The sequence below is a fragment of the Physeter macrocephalus genome, chromosome 18, assembly GCF_002837175.3.
Source record: "Physeter macrocephalus isolate SW-GA chromosome 18, ASM283717v5, whole genome shotgun sequence".
Lineage (NCBI taxonomy): Eukaryota > Metazoa > Chordata > Mammalia > Artiodactyla > Physeteridae > Physeter > Physeter macrocephalus.
The window spans coordinates 69,749,204-69,767,558 of NC_041231.1; the positions used below are offsets into that span (position 1 = coordinate 69,749,204).

Below are 18,355 nucleotides of genomic sequence, written 5' to 3' on the forward strand. Positions count from 1 at the left end.
GCTATGGGTAGTTGGTATCACTTACTATGAGGTGGCACCCCCTCCCTTTTTGATCTCCAAGGAGCCCTTCTGTGCATGTGTAGTCAGGGAGGTCTCCTTGACTTCAAGAATGAGGAATATGTGGTCTTTTATCTCTTATCTGGGCAGGGCCCAGCTTCCTCCATCATCCTGCTTTTATGGAGTTTCTGCTATTATGGAGTTTCTGTCCACACTGTTCAGCCTGGGGCCCATCTATCTCCTGTCTCACTAGGACATAGTAAATATTCCAATAAAGCACCAGGTTTTATTATTTTGGTTGCAACTCCACCATCGGAGAATATGGAACAAAAGAAGCAAAAGCTTCTTCTCCCCAGTTCCCAACACTATTTTCCTTTTCCGAAAGAGGGGTCAGGCCATTTTGGAGTCTGATACACCAGGCTGGAAGTTTGGCCTTGTTGCCAGAACGGGTTATCCCTATGGACAAGTTACCTTTTTTTTTTTGGCCTTGCCCCGCAGCTTGCTGGATCTTAGTTCCCTGACCAGGGATTGAACCCAGGCCACGATAGTGAAAGCCTGTGTCAACTTAAAAAATATTCACAACCTAAAAGTTGAGAGTTTTGTTTTATTCAGCAGGAATTTTTAGGACTTCAAGCCCAGGAGGCAGCATTTCAAGTAAACCTGAGAGAAATGTTCAGAGGAGGCGAGGCAGGGAGCCAGGTTATATAGCAGTTTTGCAACAAAGGGCAGGTAGTCTGAACATCAAATGATTATTGTTAATTAAAGAAAATCAGATATTCCAAGTAGAGGCATTTAGTGCTTTTCTATGTATGGGAAGATGCAAGAGTCTGGGCTCACGGAAATCTTTCCTCTGATATGCACATCAGCTATCTGGGGCCCAGTGTCCTGCGTTTTCACATCCTGAGTTTCCTCAGGGCTCACGGCAGGGAGTGGCCACAATCTGATGGCTGCTAGATGGCAGGTATTTTTTCCTTCCTCAGTTCCCTCAGGGCTCACCAGCTCACAAAAGTGGTGGCTGCAATTGCTAATGAGTGTGACATCCTTTGTTTACTGATATGGTAGGAAATACTCCATTTCTCACCTGGAATCCTAACCCCTAAGCCACCAGGGAACTCCCTGGACAAGTTTCTTCTAACAGTTTCCTCCTGTGGAACAATACCATTTGTGGAGGGCTTAGTATGTACAGACATTGTACGGAAAGCTTTACAAGCATTTTCACATCTAATTCTTCCTCAAAGCCTACAAGTAAGAACTATTATTCATATTTTTCAGATGAGTAAACAGAGTCAGAAAGATTAAATAACTTGCACATGCAGCACAGCTAGGAAGCAGCCACGAGACTTGAAACTGGGGATTCTGCCACCTCCAGTGGTTTATGAGACTCAAAAAAAGAGACACTATGTAAAATGGATTGCGCCTGGCTTTCTTGCTTTAAGAAGCCTATCATTTCTCAGTCATCACTTTCTCAGCAAGCTTTCTGTTTTATTTAAAGTTGAACTCCCCTCTTCCATGCTTCATTCCCTCCCTCCCCATAGCACTTGGCTCCATCTAACCCACTACACACTGACTTTATTACTGTATTTGTCTTCCCCAACTCGAATGTCAACTCCAAGAAAGCTAGGATTTTTGTCTGTTTTGTTCACTGCTGGCTTCTTAGCATTTATAGCAGTGCCTGGCACATACCAGACACCCATTAGATAACTGTCGAAAGAAAGGATTAATGACATGCTTCCGGGAGCATCGAAAATCGCGGCCACAAGTCCGTGCATTGAACCTCGCAGGGACACTTAATACTCCCCCTTTCCACCCTCCTCTAGGTGAAGGGAGGAGCAGGACAAGCCCCGCCTCTCGCTCCTCCGACAAAGCCGTACCTCAGGCGCAGCGCAGCTGGCGGATTGGATGACTGGGTGGGGCTTCTGCAGTCGCATTTTACTCATCGCTTCCGCCGCGTCGGCGCTCACTGTGCGCGTCACTTCCGGCCGGCGCGGAACGGAATTGCCAACGGCCTGCAGAGCGACATGCCTAAGTGAGTGGGGCCCGGAATCTGGGGGTGTTCGCGGTCTTGATCACTGATTGTGGCCCTGTGGGGGAGCACAGAGCGGGTTCTGGCTCCGCGAGCCTCTGGGGGAGCGAGAGGGTCTGGGGGAGGAAGGGAGACCCGGATTTCTAGATACCTCTTTACGAGTGTGGAGGTCGACTCTCCGTAAGGCAACCCAAAAGCTTGGCTTGTGTCAGGACGCTCTGTTTGATGTCTTCGCATCGTGAATAAGTCTTTTACTTTATTTTCTATTTTACCTTCAATAAACAGCACCTCGGTGGATGGGCATCTATAGCGGGTTGTCATTTTCCCTTTCTCTACTTTCCTTCTCTTTCCAGGTTTTATTGTGACTACTGCGATACATACCTCACCCATGACTCTGTAAGTAGTGTTTCTTTTCAGCTTCAAAAAACATATATGTCTGCCATTTGCAACAACATGGATGGACCTAGAGAGTATTATGCTTAGTGAAATAAGTCAGTCAGAGACAAATACTCTGTGTTATCACGTGTATGTGGAATCTAAAAAAATAAAACAAACGAATGTATATAACAAAACAGAAACAGACTCATTGATTTAGAGAACAAACTAGTGGTTACCAGTGAGGAAAGGGAAGTGGAGAGGGGCAAGATAGAGGTATGGGATTAAGAGGTATAAACTACTGTGTATAAATAGCTAATGGTACAGCACAGGGGAAATATAGCCATTATTTTGTAACTTTAAACGGTGCATAATCTACAAAAATATTGAATCACCTGTAACTAATACAATATTGTAAATCAACTATAATTTAAAAAAAAATTTGATTGTACGGATGATTGCCCAACTCGGTGAATATACCGAACACCCATTGAATTGTACACTTAAAATTTGTAAATTGTATGATCTGTGAATTATAGCTCAATAAAGTTATTTTTTTAATAAAAGGAAACCTAAGAAAAGCCTTATATGTAATAAATTAGGCTTTTTTTTTTTGGCTGCACTGTGCGGCTTGTGGGATCTCAGTTCACTGATCAGGGGTTGAATCCAGGCCACAGCAGTAAAAGCCCGGAATCCTAACTGCTAGGCCACCAGGGAACTCCCTAAATTAGATTTTTTAAAAATTTTGTAATTTGTGCATTTCATCTTGCTAAGGTTTAAGGGCTATTGCTTGGAGAATATACTTTGGGGTGTTTATTTTTCCACTCTTCTGTAACTGTCTTCATAATTCAAAGTTATTAGTCTTCCGTCAGTGTTTTCAATGGAGACCCGAAATAATAAAGCTTTAGCAAGTTTAAAGATGAAAAAATTTATATGACAAGTAAAAATTCTAGGAAAACATTCTAAAGTTCAAATATTTCGTTGTGTCAAGGCTCTTAAATGTTTGACTGATTAAATTGGAAAGAAATGCCTAAGTTTTAAACCGAATACTTTGATTTGATTAAAAACTGCTTAACAAATAATAACAGCGACTAAGATTGAATATTTATTGTATGTCAGGCAGTGTTCCAAATGCTTTCCATGTATCATTTTGTTTAATGCTCATGTTAATCCTATGAGGTTGATGTTATCTCCCATTTTCCAAAGGGGGAAACTGAGGCAGTGTGGATAAATAACTGACTGGATGTTACAAAACCAGTAAGTTGTATAGAGCTGGAAGATGAGTCTAGGCAGCCTAACTCCAGAGCTTCTATGCCAGCAGCTCTCAAACTTTTTTTTTTCATGGTCCCTTTACACTCTTAAAAATTACTGGATTATTCAGAAAGAAAAAAAAAGGTGGGTTATATCCATTAAAATTTGCTGTATTTGAAGGTAAAACTTAAACTTAAAAAATGCTTATTAATTCATTTAAAGGTAATGATAACAGACTTTTTACTTGTAATACAAATAACACTTTAAAAGTGAAAAATAGCTATTTTCCAAAACAAAAAATTCAGTACAAAGAATGGCATCTTAACATTTTTGGAATCCTGTGTAACATCTGACTTAATGGAAGCTGGCAGTTTCTCATCTTCTACTTTAAATCTGTTGCACTATGTTTTGGTTGAAGTATATGATGAATCCAGCCTCACATGGATATGGGAGTACTTTAATAGCATTTTTAGACAATCGTGGATATTCTTTATTACTTTATATTATTGCACCAAAACTCAGCACATGGCTAGTTGCAGTGTGGAATCTGAAACCATGTCATACGCTCTTTTAACATTAAAATTCACTGGTCTGTCTTGCACTTTGAGTGGTGTCTGTGAGCCATACCTTCAGAATTGCAGCTCTCTACTTTGCTGCCTCTGCAGAGACCTGATGAAATTAGAACTCGATCATGATGTCATCTTGAATAGTAGCTGCAAGAACCTAGCCAATAATTTCTCTGTTGTCACTTCATTTGGAATTCTTTCTAACACGTGGTTAGACGTAGTTCAGCATTAATAGATTTGTGGAACGTGTAAGTAGGGTGGTTCCTCTTGAAGAAATAATAGTTCTAAATATTATTATAGATTGTCCTGGAGGAGACTCCTCCAGTAAGTTGGTAGTGGTAGTAGCTTGCCTATAGATCCCCCATCTTTTTGTTTTGTTTTGGTTTTGTGTCCCTAACCCCCCTCTCTAGGTCAAACCCCTAGTCATAATTTTTTGAAGTTGTTAGTATGGGGGGCTATGCCTTTCTACCCTTTTCCAGTGCTATATTGTCATATACTCACTCATCTTGCTAATGCTAGAATTCAGAGAATGGAAAAGTCTCTCTTTATAATAAATATCTCTTTATGAGAAATGTCAGGAATCCTTGTAATACTGCTGTTCTAACATGATACCTTGTGAAAATAGGAAGTTTCCATAGTGATTGAAGCAGTCCCTGTGGTGGACTTTGAAATGTATAAAACGTTCAGTATGAATGTATAAAACATTCAGTGCTGTAACTTTTGAGCTTTTGCTGGTTCTTAGGCATGATTTTGTTATTAGGCTTAAGGCATCATTGTGGTATTAGTGTAAGCAGTGCTTGGGAGACAGGGAACAGTATTTTGAGATACCGACCATAAAAAAGAGTTTTGCTCACATGACGTTGGTTGTATATGCTGCTGCTGAAGCAGTCACATGAAGAGAGTTAGGAGGGAGGAAGGCAGCTGTGAGGAGCATCTGAATGAGATCTGGATTCCAGGCCTTAGTTTGCTGCTTACCATCTATGTGTTTTGAGGCAAGTCTTTTTTTTTTTTTTTTTTTTTTTTTTTGTGGTATGCGGGCCTCCCTCCGTTGCGGCCTCTCCCGTTGCGGAGCACAGGCTCCGGACGCGCAGGCTCAGCGGCCATGGCTCACGGGCCCAGCCGCTCCGCGGCATGTGGGATCCTCCCAGACCGGGGCGCGAACCCGGTTCCCCTGCATCGGCAGGCGGACGCGCAACCACTGCGCCACCAGGGAAGCCCCTTGAGACAAGTCTTTAAGCATAAACAGAAGATAATAACCTTGTGATTTTTTTTTTTAAGTAGGTAAAGGGTTTATTTTCTTATTTTTCTTCTGTGAAAATTCAAATGTCCTGGGGCTTCCCTGGTAGTGCAGTGGTTAAGAATCCACCTGCCAACGCAGGGGACACAGATTCGATCCCTGGTCCGGCAGATCCCACATGCCGCGGAAGAACTAAGCCCATGCATCACAACTAGTGAGCCTGTGCTCTAGAGCCCGCGAGCCACAACTACTGAACCCATGCACCTAGAGCCCATGCTCCACAACAGGAGAAGCCACCGCAATGAGAAGCCCGCGCACCGCAGTGAGGAGTAGCCCCCGCTCACCGCAACTAGAGAAAGCCTGCACGCAGCAACAAAGACTCAACGCAGCCAAAAATAGATAAATAAATTTTTTAAAAAATTCAAATGTCCTTCCCCACAATTGAGTTGCATGCAGTGGATGGTTTTTTTTTAATTTCTTTTTTTTCCAGTAGAACCAACCATTTTATTTTTAAAAATTTTTTTAACTTTTTTTAAAAATTGGGGTATAGTTGTTTTACAGTGTTGTGTTAGTTTCTGCTGTACAGCGAAGTGAAGTAGAGTGGCTATAGAGCAGGTTCTCATGTTATCTATTTTATACATACTAGTGATTTTTTTTTTTTTTTTTTGTGGTACGCGGGCCTTTCACTGTTGTGGCCTCTCCCGTTGCGGAGCACAGCCTCTGGACGCGCAGGCTTAGCGGCCATGGCCCACGGGCCCATCCGCTCCGCGGCATGTGGGATCTTCCTGGACCAGGGCACGAACCTGTGTCCCCTGCATCAGCAGGCGGACCCTCAACCACTGCGCCACCAGGGAAGCCCCATACTAGTGATTTTTTAAAAAAATGTATTTATTTGGCTGTGTCGGGTCTTGGTTGTGGCATGTGGGATCTTTAGTTGTGGCATGCAAACTCTTAGTTGCAGCATGTGTGATCTACTTCCCTGACCAGGGATCAAACCCAGGCTGCCTGCATTGGGAGGGTGGAGTCTTAGCCACTGGACCACCAGGGAAGTCCCAATAACCTTGTGATTTTTATTTTTTTATTAATTAATTAATTAATTTTATTTTTGGCTGCATTGGGTCTTCGTTGTTGCGCGCAAGCTTTTGTTCTCTAGTTGTGGTGAGCGGGGGCTACTCTTCATTGCAGTGCGCAGGCTTCTTGTTGCGGTGGGTTCTCTTGTTGCGGAGCACGAGCTCTAGGAGCATGGACTTCAGTAGTTGCAGCTTGCGGGCTCAGTAGTTGTGGCTCGCAGGCTCTAGAATGCAGGCTCTAGAATGCAGGCTCAGTAGTTGTAGCACACCAGCTCAGTTGCCCCGCGGCATGTGGGATCTTCCTGGGCCATGGATGGAACCCATGTCCCCTGCACTGGCAGGCGGATTCTTAACCACTGTGCCACCAGGGAAGTCCAACCTTGTGATTTTTAAAATCAATTTTATTGAATTATAATTTATATTCAATTAAATGCACACATTTTAAGTGTACAGTTTGATGACTTGTCAAATGATTACAACTTGATGTATGCCTCAAGATATAGAACATTTCCATCGCTCCAGAAAGTTCCCTGTTTTTTTGCAGTCAATCCCCTGCACCCCTGGCATTGACTGATCTGGTGTTTATGACTAAAAATCATTATTACTGGTTTTAAACTTCATATGAATGGATCCTTGTATACTCTGTGTGTATCTGATTTCTTTTGCTCAGCACGTTTTTTAGATTTGTCCGTATCGTATGTATCAGTGATTCCTTCTTTCTGATTAGTATTCCACTGTACCATGCACGTGTGATTTCTATAGAGATTGAGGCACTACTTGTAAAGTACATAGCATGGTGTCTGGCATGTAGTAAGAGTTAAATAAATGTTAACTTAAAAAACCAAAAGGTTAAGTGCGTGGAGTTTATCTTATGTCAGTTTACCTCAATAAAACTGTTAAAGAAAGAACAAAAGGATTAGTGGGCTAGAGACAAAGGTCTGTGTGTGATTCACATGGAGTCTATATTGTAGACCCATGGTCCTTTAAAAGAATATATCCCCATAAAGTGTTATTTAAATGTATATAAGCTATATTATTTTACTGTAGAATAGCCTAAGAAAGGGCATTATATGATATTGTTTTCTAGATCAGTGGATTGTAAACTTTTTCTTCAAATGCCAGCTTGTAATTATTTTGGGTTTGTGGACCATACAGTCTTTGTTGCAACTGCTCAACTCTGCTGTTGTAGAGACAAGACATAGACTATACATAAACAAATGAACACCACTGTGTTCCAGTACTTTTTTTCCACAAAATCAGGTGGCTGGCCCATGGGCCATAGTTTTCTGACCCCTGGTTTAGATAATAAATACAGTAGGTAAATTACCACAGTACATTGCTGGATAATGTTTTTAAGTGATGCTTTGGCACCAGCTAAGGCTGCTAGAGGTAGCCAGGCTACCTATTAAAAGGTAAGGCTTTAAAAATTTTCTGGTTTTGGATATTTGTTTCTCTGACTGATAACAACCTTTTGTTTTACAGCCATCTGTGAGAAAGACACACTGCAGTGGTAGGAAACACAAAGAGAATGTGAAAGACTACTATCAGAAATGGATGGAAGAGCAGGCTCAGAGCCTGATTGACAAAACAAGTGCGTTTCAGTCTCTTGTTCTGATGTGGTAGAATGGTCCCATTCTTTCTTGTCGCTGTCTCTCTGTTGTTTTTCACAGAAGCAACTCATTCTGAATGATAAATAGGAGCATTCTGATGTGCTGAATCAAAGAAGTGGAAGGTCATTCGTTTCCCAGGGATATAGGAAAACATTAATATTAATTTTTGAGGTTAGAGCAATCAGGTATTGATTAGACTGGGAATTTGGGCAGAGAAGAATGAGTTGCCTGATATTTCACTATTGATGTGGGCCAGATTTTGTAGCACATTTATGCAGAACCTCCTTTGTAGTGAGCCATGGTTTTTAGATCTATTTTCCGGTTGTAATAGGAAAAGGTGGGGGTGACTTTGTAGCTCTCTTTGAAGAGTTTGAGAGAATTTTATTCTTTGTTGTCCTGGCAAAGATAACTGGTCACAAAGGAAGTAACTGATGTGACAGAATAGTTTGGGTATATTTTGGACCCCTGCCATACATGCCATACTCTTTTTGTTTAATTAAGAATATTTTTGTTGTTTAGGATAGTTGGGTCCAAGGCGCTGACAGAAAGAGATACTGCATTTTTATGTTAGATCATCCTGGTGTATTTGAAACATGGCCTTTCCTAATCGTTCATTGTACCCAGAACTGGCAGGCAAATGTGGACGTTGATTGTGGTGTGATTTTATTTATTTTTAAAAAAAGCAAAACTATCATGGAAAATTTTAAGCACAATAGAAGGAGAACTTTAGAGAATAAACCTCCCATGGCTGCCACACCCTCCTCACTCTGCTGCGGCAGTCTTGTTTCATTTATACTAAAGTTCTCAAACGTAGCACTATTGATATTTGGGGCCTGATAATTCTTTGTTGAGGGCTGTCCTGTGCATTGTAGACTGTTCAGCAACCCTGGCCTATACTCACTAGATGCCAATAGCAATGCCCAGTTGTGACTAAAAATGTCTTCACACATTGCCCGGTGTTCCCAAGGGGACAGAATTGCCCCTTGTGGAGGCAATCTACTCCCTTTCCCCTCCTGGATTATTAAGGAGCAAATCTCAGACATTGTCTCATTTCATTTTGGAAAAAATATAATGTAATCATTTTCTCCTCTATTTGAAAAGATGTTAGAATTTTCTGGCATTAAAGGTTAGCATTATGTTTGTTATTTTTTGTGCTCAGCCGAATAATTTAAGATGAGTAAATGTTTTTGATGGAAGACTTTTAGAGGATAAGAAGCAAGCCCTTGGGGGCATACCTCATCAAGTTCAGGATTATGTTGATGTTGAGTCCACTACTTAGCCACTCCCTCTTCAGCCTTTACAAGCTGTCCTACACAATGTGTGGGAGGTGACTTTTGATTGGAAAAGGCTTTTGCTGGGGGATGTGATCCCTTAGAGAGCACAGGCTCTGGAGGAATATGATAGCTGTTCATAAATCTCTGCTCTAGGTCATTTTTTAGATCTGGTTCTCATGAATTAGTGATCTACTTGAGTAATTTGATCTCCTTTGTACTTGTGGGGTTGGAGTGGAACGGGGGAGTGTCTGGGCTGCAGGCTGCCCTGAATTGGGAAGGGCTAACAAATTCAGGAATAGACTTTATGAGTGTGTATTTTAGTATTTATGTATGACTCCTTTCCCAAACCAAATATAAACAATCTTCAGTTTCTTTTGTTTTCATTTGTGCCTCATATTGTCTGAAAGAAAAATTAAAAGGTAATTTTATTGGACATTTTTCAAGATCATAATCTCCTTCGGAGCAGGCTCTTGCTTTGAAATCTTTGTTTCTTTTACATCTCTTACCTCAGTGCATTAATTTCAAAACAGGTAAACCAAAATGGTGTATTGTTTTGATGGAGGAAAGCACATATAGGAAGGATTGAAATTTTACAAAGCCTGGCCTCTGGGCAGTTATCACACATTTTTCAAACAAAACTATGAGCAGCTTGAATTGAGTGTAAACTACATGTACAGATTAAAGATGACTGCTGCTCTTTGGTAAGACATTTATAGGTGGGAGGTTTTCACTCATAGTTAACTAGTCTCTCATAGTTAATTCATCCATAGGAATGCTGATGAAATAAAAACAGGTTAAAAAACCCAGACCAGTAAACCAGTTAATTGCAGTTTTAGCTTTTGAGTACCTAAAGTTGATTTAAAAACTGTGGAGACCATGATGTAGTAATCTTAGATGAATGCTTTTTAGAGTGAAATAATGGGACTGTTAAAAATTTAAAAGAAAGTGGTTATTTTAGTAAATAAATGGGTTGTTGAATTCTCATTCACTGTTTGTTGTTTCACTCTCCAAAGCCGCTGCATTCCAACAAGGAAAGATACCTCCTACTCCATTCTCTGCTCCTCCTCCTGCAGGGGCAATGATTCCACCTCCCCCCAGTCTCCGTAAGTTTATAAAGTTTTTATCTTAAGGGGTGTAACTGGGCAGATTATCCTTGATTTTGTTAGATTATCTCACAGTTGGCTTTCAGATGTTCATTAAATGAATATATAGGCAGTAATAGAAAACAACTTCAGTGGTATAATTTCTGAACTATCTTTAGAGTTACCTTCTGATTACCTTATTATTAGGGTATTATATTTGTGGCATCTCAAGTGGGTCTGAGATAGAGTCAATGGAAAGCTCAGAATGTACCTGTGATTAGATGAGCTCATGTATAAAGAGGTATTGCTGCTGAGTTGTTTACTGCTATGAATACAACACTGGAGGATTGATGTAGCTGATAAACTCCTCAGTCTCTCTCCCAATATTGTAACTCATTTAAAACCAACATATACCTGTGAAAGACAAAAATTGCATAGTTAAAAGAGGAGTGGATCAAAGGACTCTCCTCTCTGGGAAGGTTTGTTGTTTCTGCATGACAGACAGGAGGACATTGAGCAACTAGGCCATAAGTTCTTTGGCCCTCCTGGAAGGGTTCAGATTAAAATTGAACTCAGAGACCTAAACTCAGTCCTGTAAATTATCATGGATATAAACACAGAGAAGTAGGCTGTTTATAATAGTTGCACACTGATGCAGGTAGACCACTAGTGACCCATCAAACCCTTCTTGGAATCCTGCCATCCTGGGACCTGATCAGGCTCACAGGCTCTCTCTCCTACTCTATCCTGACTGGCTGGCACTCAACTCCATTATTTTTAATGGTAGAATAGTCAGTGGTATGAATGTACATAATTAGTCTCACCATTTGCTTATTGTTGGACATATAAGTTGTTCCAGATTGTTATTGTTCAGGAATATCTGTGCGGAAGCATTTTCGTATTTCCAGAGACTCTCTTAAACCTAGTTTTGATTGGAAAAGAAAAAAAAAGATCTGAAATTAGGTACTTGTGGCTTAAGTTCATCAGGGGTATAATACCCTTCTTTTAAAAATTTAAACTGTTGGAATCTTTTTAACCTGGGAAACTTATCTTTATTTTACACTTCTGTCTAGCCAGGCTTGTTCTTGTTTTTTAGTCATAATGAAACTAAAGTTTTGTAGTCCACTGATTTTTGTGAATCTGCTGTTATAAAAGAAACCATAAGAAGTTACAGAACTATTACAGAATATGGGCCAGATCATGAGGCCCTATTTCATTGAGAAGAGAAAACATTAATATACAAGCATATCTCAGCCTCAGGCCCCATTCTTTATTTCAGCGGGTCCTCCTCGCCCTGGGATGATGCCAGCACCCCACATGGGGGGCCCTCCCATGATGCCAATGATGGGCCCTCCTCCTCCTGGGATGATGCCAGTGGGACCTGGTAAGTTTGAATCTCTTTCCTTCTTGGATGCTCCATTGTGTTTTAGCTTTCCATTTAAATAGAATTCTTAATTAGCTGTCTAAATGTATTGCAACAAATTACATTTGGTGAATCTATAATGATAAAAAGAAATACTTGGTTTATCAGTGTAATTGGATGGTATCCAAAGACCTTGTGCAACTGAAAGCAGGATAAGACTGCCTCTTTTTTCCTTCTCCTCTGTCCCTCCTTTTTCCTCACCCCCTCCTGACTTTTGGCCATTTATAATGCAGAGAAAGGTAGATATATATTTGTGCTGCTGCTTTTCGTGGTATTGATTTGCAGCAGAGCTACCGCCTATTGCTGATTTAATCTTGCAGGTTAACTAGATTAATTAGTATTTATGAAAAAGGCCTTAGGCCTGGTAGTTAGTCTTTTATTCAAGAAGGGGAAAAAACTTATGCCTCAAACATTTTATTTTAACATAAACAAAAATGTACATTAATTTGCAGAGTTTTCTGCTACATGGTGAGGGCCTTTTCTTTGAGAATGAGTCTACTGACTGGAACACCATATATTTCTTGCATAAACCAGAAAGCCATACTCATAACGCGTCCTTTACCAACTTCAGTTTCATTTTCTTCGAAGTGGTTAGAGACCTTGTGAGGCAATTTAGTTTCTATTTTTTATGATCGTTTCCACTTACCAAATTTGTGAGTACTTTTGGGGGATGATTTGCCTGAGTCTTTCTTTTTTTTTTTTTTTTTTTTTTTTTGTGGTATGCGGACCTCCCTCTGCTGTGGCCTCTCCCGTTGCGGAGTACAGGCTCCGGACGCGCAGGCCCAGCGGCCATGGCTCACGGGCCCAGCCGCTCCGCGGCATGTGGGATCCTCCCAAACCGGGGCGCGAACCCGGTTCCCCTGCATCGGCAGGCGGACGCGCAACCACTGCGCCACCAGGGAAGCCCAACCTGAGTCTTTCTTATTATCAGCTTAGTTTTTATAGAAATAGTTCTTTTTCTACATTCGTATTTCATCAGTTTGCAGAATAATTAAATTATGTAATTAGAGTAACTACAACTGACATAAGAAGCCTACAACTCAACTGGTAAGACAAGGTGCAAAGGCATTAGAGTGGCTTCCTGGCCAGAAACATTCAGTATGCTTGCTGTGGGTATCATTTAGGGGTGGGAGAGTTTAGATAATGAGAATTCCTGCCTTACTGGCTTGTGAATCCAAAACACAATCTAAGTGATTCAGATGTCTTTTGCGTTCTTAAATTGGGATCACAGATTCACATTTCTAGAGGGGTTAGGGATGTGAATTGGGGAATGCTTGTCACATGTAAAGAAGCCTTCTAGAACTCAGCGTCAACCTGTGGTTGACATTTGAGAATACAGGCTTAGTGTTGCCAATTTGCCTGAGTATTTTTTTTTTGTTGTTGTTGTTTTTAGCCAGGATAAAATAATAAAATTATGGGATTTGCATTAAAATAATTGAGTAGCTGGGAGGTGGGCAGGGATAAGAATGGGTGAGGATAAGATAAAACAAGGTTGCCCTCGGGTGGATAATTATTTAAGCTGGTTGATGGGTACATGGATGTTCATTATATTCTTTTTTTTCTATGCTTGTGTATGTTTGAACGTTTCCACAATAAAAAGATGAAAAAAGAAATCTGGAATTACTTATTAGTAACAAGACATATTAATTGCCAATGTTGACAACTAATTAAGATTTAAGGCATTATGGAGACCAAAGAAAAAGTTTTCAGGGGCCTCATTTTCAGTCTTTGGTCTAGATCAGTTTCTTCTAAGAAATGCTGAATACAGGTTATGTTATGGAGGGATTTTTTAATAAGATATTTAGAAGTTTTAGTATTTTCTGTTTCTGTTGAAATTTATCTTAATTCTCTACCTGTTGGATTTTGTGTTTTTGCGTATACTTGTGTTTTACTTTTTGTGATAAGGCTATATTCAACTTTAAATATAGTTTTCTCTTGAAGCATTTATTGGAAGCCTTTAATCAAAATGATTTAGTTGAAAATAAATAATTAGGTAAAATTTGATATTTAAAAAGAAGATACGTAACATGAAAATTATAAGGCGTAGTAATGCAATTAATACCATGAACCCACCACCCAGCTGAGGAAGTAGAACATTACCACTCCCGTGAAGCTGCCTGTATTCCTCCCCAACCCTCACCTGTCTGCTTGCCCTCCCTTCCCTGACTCATTTATTTGGCTGGTATATTGATGGGACACTTTAAAAAAACTCATTAATAGTTTCTGAAATGTTATTAGAAAAATCAGATTTGTGTGTGTGCGCTAATTGTTATAAATCACATTATTGCCTATTATTTTTCTTGACTTGAGCTAAGTATGGTTACTAACAGGTTCTCAGCATGGGCCTCCTGCTCACCTTTCCTACAACTCCGAACAAACGCTTAGTGGTAAGATTGTCCTCTGTGCCTGTGTACATTCATGAAATAGCTCCTGGTTATATGGTGGATAGAACTGATTAAAAGAGCTGACTGAGTAACATGTGACTTAGTTGAGAATTTCCCTGAGTGAGAAAAAAAGGTCAATTTAGAGAACTAGTCCCTGGTGATTTCTGGAAAGCAGTCTATTAATAGTTTCCCCCTTACTATCATTAGATCATGATTCCCATATGGTTCTTGTGTTGACCTTTTTGTTTTTTGTTTGAGAATGTCTAAGTAATTTACAGATGTGATGAATTTGTTGCATTTCTTCTGTCAAGTATGTCTTTTTTCCAGCATTTTGCAGGGGGGGCTACTTTTTTGTCTTTAATTGAAGTCCCATCGAGCTCTCCTAAGTTGTATTTTTGACTGTCTGTTTTCCTTTCCTTTGTTTTACCTGCAGCTCCTGGAATGAGGCCGCCTATGGGAGGCCACATGCCAATGATGCCTGGGCCCCCAATGATGAGACCTCCCGCCCGTCCCATGATGGTGCCCACCCGGCCAGGAATGACTCGACCAGACAGATAAGGAGATTGGGGAGCCTCTTTATATCAGTTTTATATTCCTTCACCAGGAGATCATGGTGCTGTGACTCGGGATGTTTTCTAACAGGATGACAAGGAAGACTTGCTTCCCTTCCTATCAAAGAGAGAGTCGTTTTGGAGGGGACTGGTGGGACAAAAAAGCAACTTTCATTTGTATTGTGAAATGTGAAAATAAAATTATCAGTTCTTTTAGTTAAAAATGTGTTCCCTTTTTTCTCCCTCTGTATTCTTTTTGTATTATAAAGGAGAGTCCAGTTGTGTTTCTCTAGCTCATTCTTTCTTCAGCATGCCCTCTGTATGACATTCTTTTCCCTTAGCTGTAGAGTGGGTCTCTTTGGGCACCTTGTCTTTATTTAGTAAAGTTCTCTTTTGCAAAAACTCGTAAATCCAACACTTGTAGAGCTTTTGTTGATTAAAATAATAAACAGCACCTGGTTAATTTTTCACACTAATAATACTTTGTGTAGTGAGTGGAAATTTTTAATTCTTTTATGCTAAAGTAGGGAAAAAGGCTTCACGGTGAGTGCATGTCAGCTAACAGCAGCAAGAATTGCCTTAACCTCCTTTCACTCAGCTCCTCTTTTTCTTGGACTTCAAATAGTCAGAAAATGTTCTATTAGTAATGGAAAAACTATGCAGATTTTCATGGTGCAGAAGGTGTTTGCAGAATGTTATTTGTTACTAGGCTATAAAAGGAGGATATTTTCAGGGAGGCATGTAGAAAGTAAGCCATCGCCACTGTTCATATTCAGCTCAGTGTAAAATCTAAACTATTTCATACAAGTGAGAGTGAAAATTGTATAACCTCTGGGGAGGGCAATTTGGCAGTATCACTCAGAATTACAATACTTGTATTCTTTGACATAGTGTTTCTATGTCTAGGAATTTATCCTACAGATAGACTTGCACATGTATGAAATGACTTGTGTACAAGATTATGCGTTATAGCAAGAGACTGGAAATCACATAGGTGTCCAGTGAAAGGGGACTGATTTATCAAGTACATTATATCCACAAAGTGGCATGTACCGTGCTTGTTGAAACAGAATAAGGAAGTTCTATACTGATGGGGAAAGAACTTCGAGATGCACATTGCGCTGCACTTTGGTTTGTTCACATAACAATGTATTGTTTGCTGCTATCCTTTTATAAAGGAGATACCTGTATGTGCCTGTGTGTGCTTAAAGGATCTCTGGAAGGACAGATCAGCAGCTGGTGATATTGGTTGCCCATGAAGAGTGGCTGGGGGACAGGGATGAAGGAGAAAGGTTTGTCACCTTTTTGTATCTTTTGGATTTTGAATCATTAGCTATTTAAAAAAAAAACAAAAGAAGCCACCTTTCCCATCTGAGGTTATTGTTATAGTAATGGGCAGAGGGTGCCCTAAACCAACAGTTTACAACCTGGCGTGGTGATCAGAATAATGGAGGACATTTTCCAAAATAAAGATGCCAGATTTTGATTCTATATATCTGGTTTAGGGCTTAGGAAATTTGCATTTTGGGAAAGCGCCCTAGGAAATTTTCATTATTATTAGTGGGTTTGGCAAACTGTCTTAGGATCTATTTTACTAAAGATTGTAACTCTGGGGACTTCCCTGGTGGCACAGTGGTTAAGACTCTGAGCTCCCAATGCAGGGGGCCCGGGTTCCATCCCTGGTCAGGGAACTAGATCCCACATGCATGCTGCAACTAAGAGTTCGCATGCCACAACTAAGGAGCCCACCTGTTGCAACTAAGACCCGGCGCAACCAAATAAATAAATTTTAAAAATAAATAAAAAGTATAACTATGTATGTGTCTATAATTTTGAAAAGATTTGTAGCTAGAAATTGAAATGGGTAGATTACTTTTTTTCCCTAGAAACTCATGAATATTTTGAAGAGAAGCTAATTTAGGCAAATAAATCATCATATCTAGGTAAACAAGAGGTTAGAAATAGATATCCTTACAGTGAGATGATCTTTATGCTCAGCCTCTGTAGGAGCTGAGTCAACTTCCTAGTCTGAGCTTTTGCCAGGACTACTTGTTGTTTTTTAGTTTTCTATTGTCACATCTTTTTAAGGAGGACTTAAGTCTCAGAAATTGATAGTTTATATGTCGGACTTTTTTTTTTTTTTTTTTTTTGCGGTACGCGGGCCTCTCACTGCTGTGGCGTCTCCCGTTGCGGAGCACAGGCTCTGGATGCGCAGGCTCAGCGGCCATGGGTCACGGGCCTATCCGCTCCGTGGTATGTGGGATCTTCCCGGAGCGGGGCACGAACCCGTGTTCCCTGCATCGGCAGGCGGACTCTCAACCACTGCGCCCCAGGAAAGCCCTATATGTCTGACTTTTATAGCTCAGATTTGTTTTTAAAACCTTCTGCAGACTTAAGGGTTTGTTAGGGGAAACCGTGCCAAGTGAGCTTATGTGTGACTCAGCAAGTTTCTGTTTTGTATAGCTCTGTGAGGCTCAGGGTAAAGAGCCTGTGGATACAGAAAAAACAACCCAGGTTTTCCTAAAACGAAGCTTTTTCCACAGTATGTTTTTAAGGTTGAATATCCACCCTAGAAACATTTCTAGTCTTTGAAGAAAGTGTTTTACATAGCTTCAGAAAAACAATATGATGACTTAAAACTTTAACAAGTTTTCACTACAGTGAACAAAAGTAGGAATAAATAGTTCTAAGGAAGGTTCTTTTTATTTTGTTTATTAACTCCTTCTAGGGCAAACTATTATTATAATGAATGATCATAAGACAGTTCCTTTGTAAGAGGCTATAAAGAAGCTAAACTTACTGCTATTGATTTATGCCTTTAGACATCTGGTTTTAATTCTAAAATATGAGTCAACTGTCATGTGAGCATTTGTATAGGTACAAACCAGACTACTCCTAGATACCAAGAATTGAAGAAGTTAGTGTTGATGTGGGGTAACATATTTGCTTCCTTTCCTATGGGCAGATCCAAAGCCATGGGGAGTGTAGTTAAAGTCCAAGCTGTCATGGAGGTTCCTTTAACAATTAAGAATAGAATTACCATATGACCCAGCAATCCCACTACTGGGCATATACCCAGAGAAAACCATAATTCAAAAAGACACATGCACCCCAGTGTTCATTGCAGCACTATTTACAATAGCCAGGTCATGGAAGCAACCTAAATGCCCATCAACAGACAAACAGATAAAGAAGATGTGGTACATATATACAATGGAATATTACTCAGCCATAAAAAGGAAGAAAATTGGGTCATTTATAGAGACATGGATGGACCTAGAGACTGTCATACAGAGTGAAGTAAATCAGAGAGAAAAACAAATATCGTGTATTAATGCATGTATGTGGAACCTAGGAAAATGGTACAGATGAACCAATTTGCAGGGCAGAAATAGAGATAGAGACACAGATGTAGAGAACAAACGTATGGACACCATGGGGGGAAAGTGGTGGTGGGGGGGTGGTAGTGGGATGATTTGGGAGATTGGGATTGACATATATACAAGAATATG

The 18,355-nt window shown here is 40.2% G+C and overlaps 1 protein-coding gene across 1 annotated transcript; it reads left to right on the top strand.

Annotated features, from left to right (window-relative positions):
• The first annotated feature begins 1,949 nt into the window (after positions 1–1,949).
• On the top strand, positions 1,950–15,067 carry SNRPC (small nuclear ribonucleoprotein polypeptide C). The gene is made up of 6 exons (XM_007106290.2): positions 1,950–2,023; positions 2,374–2,416; positions 8,002–8,110; positions 10,417–10,506; positions 11,765–11,869; positions 14,726–15,067. Exons 1-6 carry the CDS (start codon positions 2,016–2,018, stop codon positions 14,848–14,850), a joined length of 480 nt encoding a protein of 159 aa, XP_007106352.1. The 5' UTR covers positions 1,950–2,015; the 3' UTR covers positions 14,851–15,067.
• The last annotated feature ends 3,288 nt before the right edge of the window (positions 15,068–18,355 follow it).

Excerpts from the sequence above, each read along its gene's own strand:
- SNRPC (XM_007106290.2), top strand. Across the intron at positions 2,417-8,001 it reads CATACCTCACCCATGACTCT|CCATCTGTGAGAAAGACACA; the intron begins GTAAGTAGTGTT and ends TTTGTTTTACAG. Across the intron at positions 8,111-10,416 it reads GAGCCTGATTGACAAAACAA|CCGCTGCATTCCAACAAGGA; the intron begins GTGCGTTTCAGT and ends CACTCTCCAAAG.